At 56.5% G+C, this 12,467-nt stretch overlaps 1 protein-coding gene across 1 annotated transcript in view; it reads right to left on the bottom strand.

Annotated features, from left to right (window-relative positions):
* Nucleotides 1–3,198: 3,198 nt before the first annotated feature.
* NFAM1 (NFAT activating protein with ITAM motif 1) overlaps nucleotides 3,199–12,467 on the bottom strand; it is a 34,049-nt gene continuing 24,780 nt past the window's right edge. The window contains exons 5-6 of the mRNA XM_082635994.1: nucleotides 5,367–5,453; nucleotides 3,199–3,690 (exon numbers count right to left, since the gene is read on the bottom strand). Of these exons, the coding sequence (XP_082492120.1) occupies nucleotides 3,631–3,690; nucleotides 5,367–5,453 (147 nt within the window). The 3' untranslated portion in view covers nucleotides 3,199–3,630. The remainder of the gene's footprint in view (nucleotides 3,691–5,366; nucleotides 5,454–12,467) is intronic.

The raw sequence follows: 12,467 nt of genomic DNA on the forward strand, positions 1-12,467 counted from the left end.
TGCCTGGCCGTGGCCCCCACACCAAGGTCCTGCCATGTGCTGTGAAGGGGACCCCAGCCCCACGGAGGTTTCCAGTGTAACCAGCACGTGTTCCCATGGAAACTCTGCTTTGCAGAATCCTTTGGAAATTGTTTCCGAGGAGGGGGAACCGCTTCCCACACCCACTTTGCATTCCTGGGTTTGGTTTCCAGGGATGATTTTCTCCAAGTGCTGAGAGGGGCAGGAGCAGAAGGGAGGGCTGGAGGCTGAAACCTGCCCGAAGGGGCAGAATGGCCATTTCTAAGCTGCTACCCTGGAGAGGCCAGTGGAGGCTGAGGGTGTCAGCAGTGGATGAGATGTTTCAGATGCCCAGAGGCCTTGAAGAGGGTGGCAGGGGTGTGACCTAGAGATGGTAGGAAATCCCAGGTCAGAGCTAGAGCGGGTCAGGCAGAAAGAAGCATCGGCTGAGACCGTGACATACATGTCCGCCCCCCTGTGGTGAGGCTGGGGCGGGGGGGGTCTGGACAGGAGAAAGCAGTGCCCGAGGCCTGGCCGTCAGGGGCTGCCAAGGGCTTCTGCTACAAGCTCCAGGCCCAGGGGTCCACCCTCAGGATGGCTGCCATCCACCCTGCTGGTCTAAGGCTCCCCTTCATCTGGGTCTCACCTGTTGCTCCTCAGCCCCTCCCCTCCCTTCCCTGCTGGCTAAGCCCCTCTCCCCCTCCGGCCCTCTCAAGGCCCCTCCTGGGCCCAGACCACCACACACACACACACACACACCACACACACACACACACACACACACACACCTCTCTACTTGCCTCGCCCCCACCCCCAGGTGCTCCCTGCAGGGGGCCAAAGAGAGGGGTCCCCACCTCCAGGAAGGCCTGCCCCTCATTTAGCAGATTCCCTCTGCACCGCCCAGTGGCAGCCTGTTTTTCCTGAAGGATGAGTGGAGAAGGAAACACGCACCCGCTGAGCCTCTGCAGAGCAGGGAGTTCCCCATCTGTCCCCTCTGAGCAACACTCAGTGTCTTGATTGTCACTGAAGCCAATGCTCAGGTGGACATGGCTTCTGGGAGGTGGAGCTGGGATTCGAGAGAGGCCAGCAGCCACCCAGCCCCAGATGACCCCCAAGGGGGTTCCTCTCTCTTCTCTCCTCTGCCCACTCAGAGTCCACGCAAACCTGCCCTCCAGGAGCTCAGTTCGAGGCCCCCTCTGACCCCTCCTCCTCCCTCATGGCCGCCTGCACCCCCTGCAGTCATCGGCCACCCCTCACCCCTGCACCAGCCCATCTCTGCAGGCTCCCAGTCCCGGGGGCTGGGGAAGGAGGGGTGCTTAGTCTTCTTGGCTCCATGCTGGGTGTCCCAAAACATTCTCCTCTGAGGGTCCCCCCTTCCACCTTGCCCCTCCTCCCTGCTTGTCTCCTTGCTCACTGAAGACCTCAGCGCCTGCCCAGTCTCGCCCTGAACTGAGTTTGGTCACCACACTTGACAACATCTGTGTCCACAAGAGGGGTGATGCGTCGGTCCCTGAGGGCCTCACAGGCCGCAGGGAAGAGTTGGGATTTTGTTCCAAGTGAGGTGGGAACGGTGGGGGGTTTTGCATACGGGGAGGACCATGGTCCTGTGTAGGTCTCATCAGGATCCTTTGGCGGCTTCGTGGAGAGGGGACTGCAGGGGGCTGGGCCAGGGCGGGGGGGCGCAGTCTCTCCAGGCTCCCCGCACTACCCCAGGGGCCGACTGGAAAAGGCTGATTCCCAGCCTGAGGATCTGGGGCCAGGGGCTGAGGACGCTCCGGGGCCCAGCGAGGCGGCCTCCTCCTGTCTTGCTGTCTTTGACCTTCCCTGGAGAGGCTCCGCTGCATGCTGAGTGGCCTGCCTCCCTCACCCGGACCCCAGCCCTGGCCTCTGCCTCAGGCTGACGGAGTCAGGGGCCCGGAAGACAGCTCTGCTGCAGGCAGCTTCGCCTCCCTAAACAGGCTAGGAGTTCGTTAAACTGCCTTCTGGCGAGCGGGGACCTCTCCCCGCAGCCCCGTGATCCTGCTCAGAGCCCTCCTCGCTGTGTGCTCCAAGGCCAGGCTCAGAACCAAGCTGAGAGGCTGTGAACCGTCGCGGGGGCCCGAGGGGGCCCCACACAGCCCTAGCGGAGGGGCTGGGGCTTCTTTCTGACGTCAGCCCAGGCCCACCCTGCCTGCCCCAGCCCTTACCCTGAGGGGGCCCGACCTGCGGGGCTGAAGGTGCCACCCACAAACCAGCCGGGGGTCTGGCCGGGGCCTGCGCCTCGGGCCAACACCGTCCCGGGCACATTGGGGTTTGTGTGTGAGGGCACGTGAGGGACCTCTGGGGGCAGCATTGGGTGTGTGGAAGGAGGACTGGCCTGCCCATTGCACGAATGACCAAAGAATGGAAAGCAGGGGAGGGGTGGGGAGAGCAGGGGAGGGAGGGCTCAGGGCCTGACAGCCTGGGTGAGCCCACCCTTAGCCCCGGTCTGCCTGTGAGGTAGGTTACAGTGCAGGTCTGCCGAGAGGTGAAATGAGGGGTAACGTGAACATTCGAGCAGCAGAAATGGCTCAGGGTCAGACACTGAGGGGCTGTGGGGCCTGAGCTTCTGCAGCACAAAGGGACCCCTCCGCCCACCCCAGGGGAAGGCCCAAGAACAGAGCCATGCAGCCGGACCACGACGGAGAGGGCTGGCCTCCAGGCAGCTGGGACCGGCCCAGGGCAAGGAGGGAAGGGGCTGAGCTGGCCTCGATCCCCATGGGCCAGGGCTGGGACATAAGGCAGACAAAGACAGAGGAGGTGGGAGGGGTCAAGATAGGCCAGGTGGAGGCGCTCTGGGGAACTGGGCTGTAGAGTAGACAAGGGGCAGCGAGGCCCTGAGGCTGGGGAAGGTTTGAGGTGGTGGTGAGCAGGGCGCGGTGAGGAAGCAGTTGGCACACAGAGTGTAGGGGGCCAGGCTGATGGGAAACAACCTTGGGGTCCTTGCTGGGGGAGGCAGAGAGCTCCCTGCGTGTGCCTGGACCCTCGCAGTCCCAGGCCCCCAGAATGACGACCACCACTGAGCCACCTCCCCGGCCTCCAGCTCTGTCCCTGAGCCCAGCCCAGCCTCTGCATGGTTCATTCTTGCCCATACCCCATACCCCCCACACCATCCCCTTGATCTACTTTGTGTGGTCGCCTTGTGCCTTTGGCCTAGTTGGGCAGGGGGCAGGGAGGCGGGGGCCATTTGCCTAGTTGCTCCTTTATTCATCTACGCTGGGACCCCTGTGCACACAGTACTGACAAGGGTCCCTGGCTGGAACCTCCTGGTGGTTCAGGCTGGTGCAAGAGAGCCCGTGTGTCTAGAGGGGGTAAGAAGGGCTCTGGGTGGTGTTCAGGAGAGCCCTTGGGGAGGGAGGGAGGGCCCGCCTGGCAGAGGGAACAGCTTGGGCAAAGGTCCGGAGATGTGGCACACTCGGTGGGTGTGGCTGGGCTGCAGAACGGGGGGTGGGGGGTGGGGCCAGCCAAGGCAAGAGGGCACCCTCTTAAATATGGCGGTGAGGTGATGGGGCACCCCTGGGGCCTCGCTCCTGGTACAGATCAAGTCCTTTGGAGGGAGAGGCTGCCCCAGGGCCTCTGATCCAGGGCAAGACCCATGGGCAGGCAGAGCTTGTCCTAGAGATTTTCATAGACCAGGTTAAATTCACTGTCACCCTCAAATCTGTGTTGTTTCTCCTGGAAAAAATAAAAATAAAAAAAGAAATAAAAAACAGTAGGGAGGGAAAAGAACAAACTTGCACAACTTTAGTTTGAGGCAGAGGCAGACAAACAGATGGCTTCCCAAGTAGCTTTGACAGGGAGACCTGTCCTTGTCCCCAAGCCCACCTCACCAGCCTCTTCTCCCATCATTCCAGCCCATGCCTGCGCTCTGCCCTCCAACCCCACAGACCTCTTCTTTCCTGCCTTGGGCCTCCCCAGCTGCTCTACCCTCTGCCTGGGGTGCTCCCTCCATCCTACCTGTTCCCTGGCTACCTCCTCCTCACTCTGCACCCCCAAGAGCCCCCTTCCCAGCTCTGGGCTTGTCCTTCCCCAGAGCCCACCCTTCACAGGGGGCTACAAATGTCTCTATGTGTTTGTAAGATCAGTGACCCTGTTCCTGCAGACCTGAGGATCCTGGAGGGCCGGAACATTTCTAGTCATCCTGCCAGGACTTCAGGGCCTGGCACATGGTGGGCACTGCCTGGGACGGCCCAGACATCCTTGGGGAAGCCCTGCCTCCAATCAGAGCCTAGTTCAGGGATGAGTATAGAAAGGGCTTTGAGAATAGGAGATTCAACAAACAGAGTCAGCCTGGGCCAGCGGGGCCAAGCACTTACTTCCCTCACTTCCTGATGGCTTTTCCAAGGTGCCTACCCACAGCCCTTGAGCTCCTGAATCCAACCTTGCACTTGATGGTGTCCAAAGCTCTGGTGTAGATGCTACTTAACTTAGAACTCATTTGAATTCAGGGGCAGTTGATTTTGCAGTAAAGTGTCACTCATCCACTTTACAGATGAGCAGACTGAGGTTTAAGAGAGAATCATGATCGGGACTTCCCTGGTGGCTCAGTGGTTAAGAATCCGCCGGCCAGTGCAGGGGACACGGGTGTGAGCCCTGGTCCGGGAAGACCCCACATGCCGCGGAGTAACTAGGCCCGCATGCCACAACTACTGAAGCCTGCGCTCCTGGAGCCCGTGCTCCACAACAAGCCACTGCAGTGAGAAACCTGCTCACTGCAATGAAGAGTAGCCCCTGCTCGCCGCAACTAGAGAAAGCCAGCACGCAGCAATGAAGACCCATCGCATCCATAAATAAATAAATAAATAAATGTATTGAGAGAGAGAGAGAGAGAGAGAGAGAATCATGATCAAGTGATATGCCTTAGTCCCCATCGTGATAATAACGAAGCCCTGTCCAGACCCTCCCAGGCTGGCATCAGTGTGGACTCCAGCTCCCAGCTTTAGCCACCTTCAGTCTGGGGACAGCTAGAAGCCAAACACCCCTGCTTTACTGGCCAGTGTAGACACTATACCGTGCCCAGTGGTAGTTACAATTGCTCATCTGGCACGGCGCCTACGGGGTCCCAGTACAACATTTGATCCTCATGGCAAATCTAGGAGGTGAGTGCTGTTAGGCTCCTCAGTTTACAGCCGAGGAGAAGCAGGCAAAGAGGTTAGCCCCTTGGCCAGGGCTGCACAGCTGGTAAGGGGTTCAAATCTACCAGACCTCCTAACCACTAGGCCAGCTGCCTCGGAGAGAGGGCTCTGATTCAGCAGCAGGTGGCTCACTCCTCTGGTCCTATTTACCCATTTCCCAGATGAGGAGCAGGACAAATGGTGTAAGACGAGGCTTGCTGCCCAGCCCCTGCATACCTGGGAGAGCAGGTCCTGGGTGGAGGGCGGGCTGCTGGCCTCACTCTGGATGCGGTCGTAGACCTCGGTCTCTCGGCGCTGCAGGTCCTGCAGGAGACGTGGGAGGGTCAGAGAAAGGTGAACAGAGGGGAAGGACCCCGGCTGCAGCGGCCTGCTGTACCTCCCCACTGCCTGAGGGAGCCCAGGGGCCGGGCAGACCTGTGAGGGGACACCCACCACCCCCCGCCTTGCCACTCGCAGTCACACGGCTGCACCTGTGCGCCTGCCATTCCCTCTCGGAGCCATCTTACCCCTTCCCCGCTGGTACAGTGCCAGTCCTCTCTGTGCCCCTTGCCACCCCCTCACATCACCTCAAGGCTCTAGCAGAGCCTGTGCTCAGCCCGGTGGGCTCTCCAGGCCCCCACGTAGCTGGCAAGAGGAAGGGCCCAGGCCCCTCCCACCGTCCCTGCCTGTCCTTAGGTCCTTTGGTGCAGCCAGCAGCCCCCAGATGTGACTCCCATGGCCAAGACTTCAATAGGATGCTCTCCTGGCATCCCCCCTCACTCCTCTGGGACAAAGCCCTGTCCCTGTGAGGGTCCCACCCACGCATCCACCCCTCTAGGTCTCCCCTCACCCCTCTCCCCAGCCTGTGCTCACAGATGACCTAGGTACCCACTGGAGTCACACTCCTTTCCCACAGCTGTGCTTGGTTTGTTGCTGGGTCACTGTAGCTGTGGTTGGCACACTTGGGGAACAGCACCAAACGAGCTATGATGAGGGGGCTCCTCGCTCAGCTAGATGCGTGTCTTAGGGCCATGCTCACTCTTGGCCCAGCTATGAACAGCCTGACCAGAAGCCTCAGGATGGTAGAAAAAGACGGAGCTTTGAAATCAGACAAGCCTAGGTTCAACTCTCAGCTCTGACACCTGCCAGCTATGGGCAACCCCAGAACCTCCCTGTGCCTCAGTTTCCTCATCTGTAAAATGGGAATAATTGTATCTCTCTTTCAGGCTCAATGGATGATTAAATGAGATATTGTACATAAAGGGCCCAACAGAGGGTCTGGCGAATCACAGGTGCTTAATAACTGTTGAATGATCATCAGGGGAGGCTTGATGCCTCCCTCTCCTCTCTGCGGTCACAGCCTGGACCTTTCCTCAGACTCTGATGGGCACCGGGGTCCCAGGCAAGGGGCAGATGCTGCTCCTTGGGGGATGTCGGAACAGAGCTACCAACAGCCTAAGCAAGAGGCAGGAACCTTTCCTTCCCACGTGTACATGTCATATGGATGCCGGCTGCTTGCCAAGGAGGTGGTTTCCCTGGCAACAGGCAAGCAGGGGTTGCCGAGGCAGGCTGGAGAGACAGGTGGTGCTCTGAGGCAAGAGAAGGGAGGGGAGGTGGGGTGGGGGGAAGGAGGCTCCGAGAGGCAGCGGGGCATGAAAACCTGTGTAATAAACCATTTGGCACTTGGGAGACCCTCACTTCAAGGGCATCACACACAGGGATGGCAAGGCTGCCCTAGGGACCTCTGCATCAGAAAGAGGGAGGGTCGGGACTTCTGTGGTGGCACAGTGGTTAAGAATCCACCTGCCAGTGCAGGGGACACGGGTTCGAGCCGTGGTCTGGGAAGATCCCACATGCCGCGGAGCAACTAAGCCTGTGAGCCACAACTACTGAGCCTGCACTCTAGAGCCCGCGAGCCACGACTGAGCCCACGTGCCACAACTACTGAAGCCCATGTGCCTAGAGCCTGTGCTCCACAGCAAGAGAGGCCACTGCAACGAGAAGCCTGCGCACCACAACCAAGAGTAGCCCCCGCTCGCCGCAACTAGAGAAAAAGCCCGCGTGCAGCAATGAAGACCCAATGCAGCCAAAAATAAATTAAAATTTTTTAAAAAAGAAAAAGAAAGAGGGAGGGTCTTGGAAGGGGTGCTTCCAACCTGCCTCTGGGTAAGGAAGGGGGCAAGGCTGTCCCAGGGAGGAGCCCAAATTCCGGTGAAAGGCATTTTCCAAGGCCTGCTCTGGCCTGTTGGGCTTTCATGCTTGCCCAGAGCACCAACCACTGCCGGAAAGCCTGGCACACGGGATGGGAATCTGCTCCTCAGCAGCCCTGGGCCTCTACCGCCTGTCCGCCCAGACCTGGATCCACAATCTGACAGCCCCCCAAGCTGGATGTTTCTGGTCACAGAGTGAAGGGAGAAAAAGGGCCTCCTGGCTGACATGTCAGCAGGAGAGCAGATCTTGGGTCCCGCAGATGGTTCCCTTCTCCCTCGTGTCCAGTCCACGCGGGCTGCCCACCACGCATTAGCCCAGAGAGGCCCAGAGATGTCTCAGGTCACACAGCCCCTCCCGCCCTCTGCTCCATGTGCTCCCACTGGCCTGGGCACACAGCTAAGTGATTTGCAAGCCAGAGAAGAGCATCCTGACCTGGGACCCCACAGGCCTGGGCCCCACACTGCGGGGGGTCATGCTGTGGGTGGGAGCAGCTGCAGGGCTGAGGGCAGGGGAGGCTGCAGAAGTTGCTGCCAATTAGCAGCTGCTGAGTGAAGCCTCTGACAAGTCCTGACCTGCTGGGCTGCATTTGCATGCAGGGAGTGACCTGCATCACTAGGCTGTGAAATGCAGGGCAACCTTGTCAACAGGATACCTTCTTGGCCTTCCTTGCTGGTGATGGGGACTGCCTCCCTCAGGGTATGCCTGTGGGGAGAAGGCCAGGCCTCTGAACGGGCTGGGTTGGGCTGGGCTGGGCTGGGATACGGGTCTGGGATCCAGGCCCTCTGAGCCCTTTGCCTGCTGCTGCGCAGTATGGGCAGTGATGCTGGGCCGAGTGGTCACCAGCCCTGGCAGAGGTGTGAAGTCCATGCCAAGGCCTTTGTCCAGGTGGACTGAGGCCAGAGCTGAAGTCAGCTGTCCCGGGCCAGGACTTAATCTGAGGGTCCTGGACGTTGGTCCCCCCTGTAATACCCACCCCTGTCACCAAGGAAACACAAGAGCTGTGGTCTCATGGACACCTGCATGTTGAGATTTGCATGATGCCCTCTGCGGGGCAGACGGGTAAGATCCGGGGGCCTTGTTCAGCAAGGAGTGGTACTCAGGAGAGACAGAGCACCTCTGCTCTAGGTCAAGGTCCTGGCACGTCTGAAGTAAACGGTCCACGGCAGTGACAGGAGTCCGGTGAGGCAGGGCTGGGTTTGGCCTCCAATGAAGGCCTCTCGTGCCAGGCTGAGGAGCTGGCAATGGGGAGTCCCTGGAGGTTTCTGAGTGGGAAGCGACGGCATCAGTGGTGTGTTGGAAAGGCCCCTCTTGCTGCCGTGAGGCGCGGGAGGGCTGGAGGCTGAGAGCAAGAATGAGGCACTGGGCCAGGCAGAGGCTGGAACACAGCTGAGGGGGGGCAGTGGCCAGATGCTTCTGGGGAGCATGAAACTACAATGCTGATGTCCCACATTCGCCATGGAGCACCTACTCTGTACCCAGCACCAAGCCCCAGGGAACCCCAGCCAGCTGGGAGCTAAGAACAGGCCTCCACTCAGCTGATCGCTGAGCACCTACTATGTGCCAGGCACTGGGCTGGTGCGGGGGAGGGCGCCAGGCAGACCACAATCAGAAAGAAATCCGTGGCTGTAAGGGCCATGGAGAGACCCAGAGAAGGAAGATGGGGATGTTGGCTCCTGGAGAGGGTGGGGAGGTCAGAAAGGCCCCCCTGCAAAGGTGCCCTCTGAGCAGAGAGCTGGGGAGTGAGGGAGCAGCCCCTGGACGGCTCCAGAAAGGACACTCTGGAGGGGAGGGTGCAGCCAACACCAAGGCCCCCCTGCGGGGTGGGCATGGGGGGCAAGCCTGGTGCATCTGGAGAACATCAAGGAGGCCAGTGTGCCTGAAGCGAGTGAGTGAGGGGAGAGACAGTGGGAGGGCCTGTGGGCAGAGCTCTCAGAGACCACTGTCAGGGCTCCGGTGTTGACTCTGAGTGAGACAGAATCTATCTCACTAGACGGCCGAGGCGGTCATGAGAACGTGATCCGCAGACCTCCAACTCCAGGGACCAGCTCCAGGGACCAGCATCGACCCGGGGCCCCAGCTGCTGGGCTCTGAAACCCATCATTACATGTGCACAGAGGCCCCCCCACACACACCGTGGGCTACCGCCAGCCAATGGCTGAGCTCAGCCGGGATGCTGTCACGGCCTCCCGCCCTGGGAGACCTGGGACTCCTCTGACTGGGCTCCCCGTGGCCTGCTGAAGCTTCCCTAGATGGTGCGGTGGTCGGTGCCTCCTCTCTGCCTTCCTTCACCCTTTCCTTTACCCAGGATGAGATCTGCAAGAGTCTGATGACTCTCCCAGTTTTCTCCATGTTCTCTCACAGGTGGTTTCCCTAATAAAACTATCACACATTTATCCCCGTCTTGGTGTCTGCTTCTCAGGGGACCTAGACTCACCAAGGGCTCTGAGCAGAGCGAGATGTGATCTATGTTTGGATGGGATCACTCTGCTGCTGCTGGGTGGAGCACAGACTGTGGGGCAAGGATAATAATGGGCCAGCTGATTAGAAACCAATTGCAGGACTCCAGGCACGAAATGGTGGTGGCTCCCACCAGCGTCAGCCCTGGAGAGGTGAGAAGGGTCAGATTCTGGATATGTTCGAAATAAGATGTGCTGATGGATCCGATATGAGCAGTGATGGAAGGAGAGAAGGAAAGGGCAATTTAAAAATGCTTAGCCTGAGCATCAGGAAGGAGGGAGCAACCATTCACTGCATGAGGAGGACTGTGGGAAGAGGCACTTCGGTGGGTAAAGAATTGGAGAGAGAAGCCGATAAGGGGTCCAAATGCAGTTGCTTCTGGTGTTCAGAGGAGGTGCCTGGGCTGGACATTTAAATTTGGGAGTTGTCAGAGTGTAGAGGGTCTCAGAACCTTGAGGCTTCTTCACTCCCAAGAAGGGGAGTGAAGATCAAAGAGAAAAGGCCCCAGGCCTGGACTCTAATGTTTGGAGGTCAGGATTTCTCTGGTTCCTAAGAAGGAACCAGGGATGCAGGCTGAGGAGGCATGGTAGTGAGTCAGAGGGGCATTAGGAGAGAGTGGAATGTTCCAGAAGCAAGTAAAGGAAGTGTGTCTAGGAGGAGGGAGAGCTCGGTGGTGTCAGATGCTGCTGCTAACCAAGAAAAATGAGGACTGGGAACTGACCACTGGGTTTAACAATGTGGAGGTCAATGGTGACCTTGAGAAGGAAGGCTTTGGTGGGCAGAAAGAAGAGGTGTGCAGAAAGCCTGACTGAGTGGGTCGGAAAGGAGAGAGAGAAACTGAAGACAGGGAATTTTGACAGATCTGTTATAAGGAGTCGTCGAGAAAGGACAGGGTCACTGGAGGTGGCTGTGAGCTCAAGATAAGGAATTTAAAATGGAAGAAATCACAGCATGTTTGCAAACTGTAAATGTAATACTGTATCATTAGCCCTATATTAAAGGTTTTGAAACCAAGACTCAGAAAGTTTAAGTAGCAGAACCCGTGAGCAAAAGTACTAGGCTTTGAACCCCAGTCTGCCTGGCTTACTCCAAATCCATGCTCCTTAATAGGTCAACTTTTCACACACACAAAAAGTGGAGTAGTACAGCTTTTCTTTCCTGTCACAATATATCATGAGCATTTTTCCACATGAATAAAAAGCAAAAATTGACATAATCAGAAGGAGAAATATACAATCTACAAGCAAATGGGCAGATTTTAACTCAATTCACTCAACATCTGATAGACAAAATAATCAATAAGGATGTGGCATACTTTAGCACCACAATCAATAAACTTGACCTCACTGACACATATAGAACACTCACTCAGCCACACACAATGCACACGAAATATAAGCCAACAATAAAGCAAGTCTCAAAAGACTTCGAAGGATTAAAATCCTACCGTATGTATTCTCTGATTACAGTGGAATTCGTGAGAAACAAAAAACAGAATGATAACTAAAAAACAAATGTTTGAAAATTAAGCAAAAGACTTTTAAATAACTCATGGGGCAAGTGGGAAATTTAAACTGAAAGACAACAAAACTATGACATATTTAAACTTGTGAGGTACAATTAAAGCCACACTTAAAGGGAAGTTCATAGCCTTAAGTGCATAAATTAGGAAAAAAGAAAGATTGAAAATCAGTGATCTAAGTATCCATCCAAAGAAAATAGAGGAGAAGTATACAAAACTCCTTCCCTGGGCTTCCCTGGTGGTGCAGTGGTTGGGAATCCACCTGCCGATGCAGGGGACGCGGGTTCGTGCCCTGGTCCGGGAAGATCCCACATGCCGCGCAGCGGCTGGGCCCGTGAGCCATGGCCGCTGAGCCTGCGCATCCAGAGCCTGTGCTCTGCAACGGGAGAGGCCACAACAGTGAGAGGCCCGCGTACCGGAAAAAAAAAAAAAAAAAATCCTTCCCTGGATGTTGTCCACTGTCACCACTCTTGTTCACCATCACCGTCTGAGGCAGTGCGATAAAGCAAAAAAAAAAAAAAAAAAAAAAAAGAAATAAAAGGCATGAAGATTAACAAGGAAGAAATGAAACTTCCATTATTCATAGATGACATGACTGGGTTCATAGAAAATCCAAAGGAATGTACAGAGAAACTATCAGAATTAATTAGTGAATTCAGCAAGGTTACTCTCTATATAAAGTCAATATACAAAAATCAATCGTATTCCTACATACCAGCAATAGACAATTAGAAAATAAAATTAGGGACTCCCCTGGTGGTCCAGTGGGTAAGACTCCACACTCCTAATGCAGGCGGCCCAGGTTCGATCCCTAGTCGGGGAACTAGATCCCACGTGCATGCCGCAACTAATAAGCCCTCACGCCGCAACTAAGGAGTCCGCATGACGCGAATAAGAAGCGTGCATGCTGCATCTAAGACCCAGCACAGCCAAAAATAAATAAAAAAAAATTTAAAAAAAGAAAAGTAAATTAAAATGGGGACAACACCTGTACCCTGAAGCCCTATTATGAGTATTAATGAGATAACAGGTATAAAATCCTACAACGGTACCTGGCACGTAGTAGGTACTCAACAAATGACTTCATGACATCATCATCTCTCTTGTTAACGTCATTCTTATCTGCCCAGGTCCAACCCCAGCAGCTA

This window comes from Mesoplodon mirus, assembly GCF_964341445.2.
Source record: "Mesoplodon mirus genome assembly, chromosome: 11".
Taxonomy (NCBI): Eukaryota; Metazoa; Chordata; class Mammalia; order Artiodactyla; family Ziphiidae; genus Mesoplodon; species Mesoplodon mirus.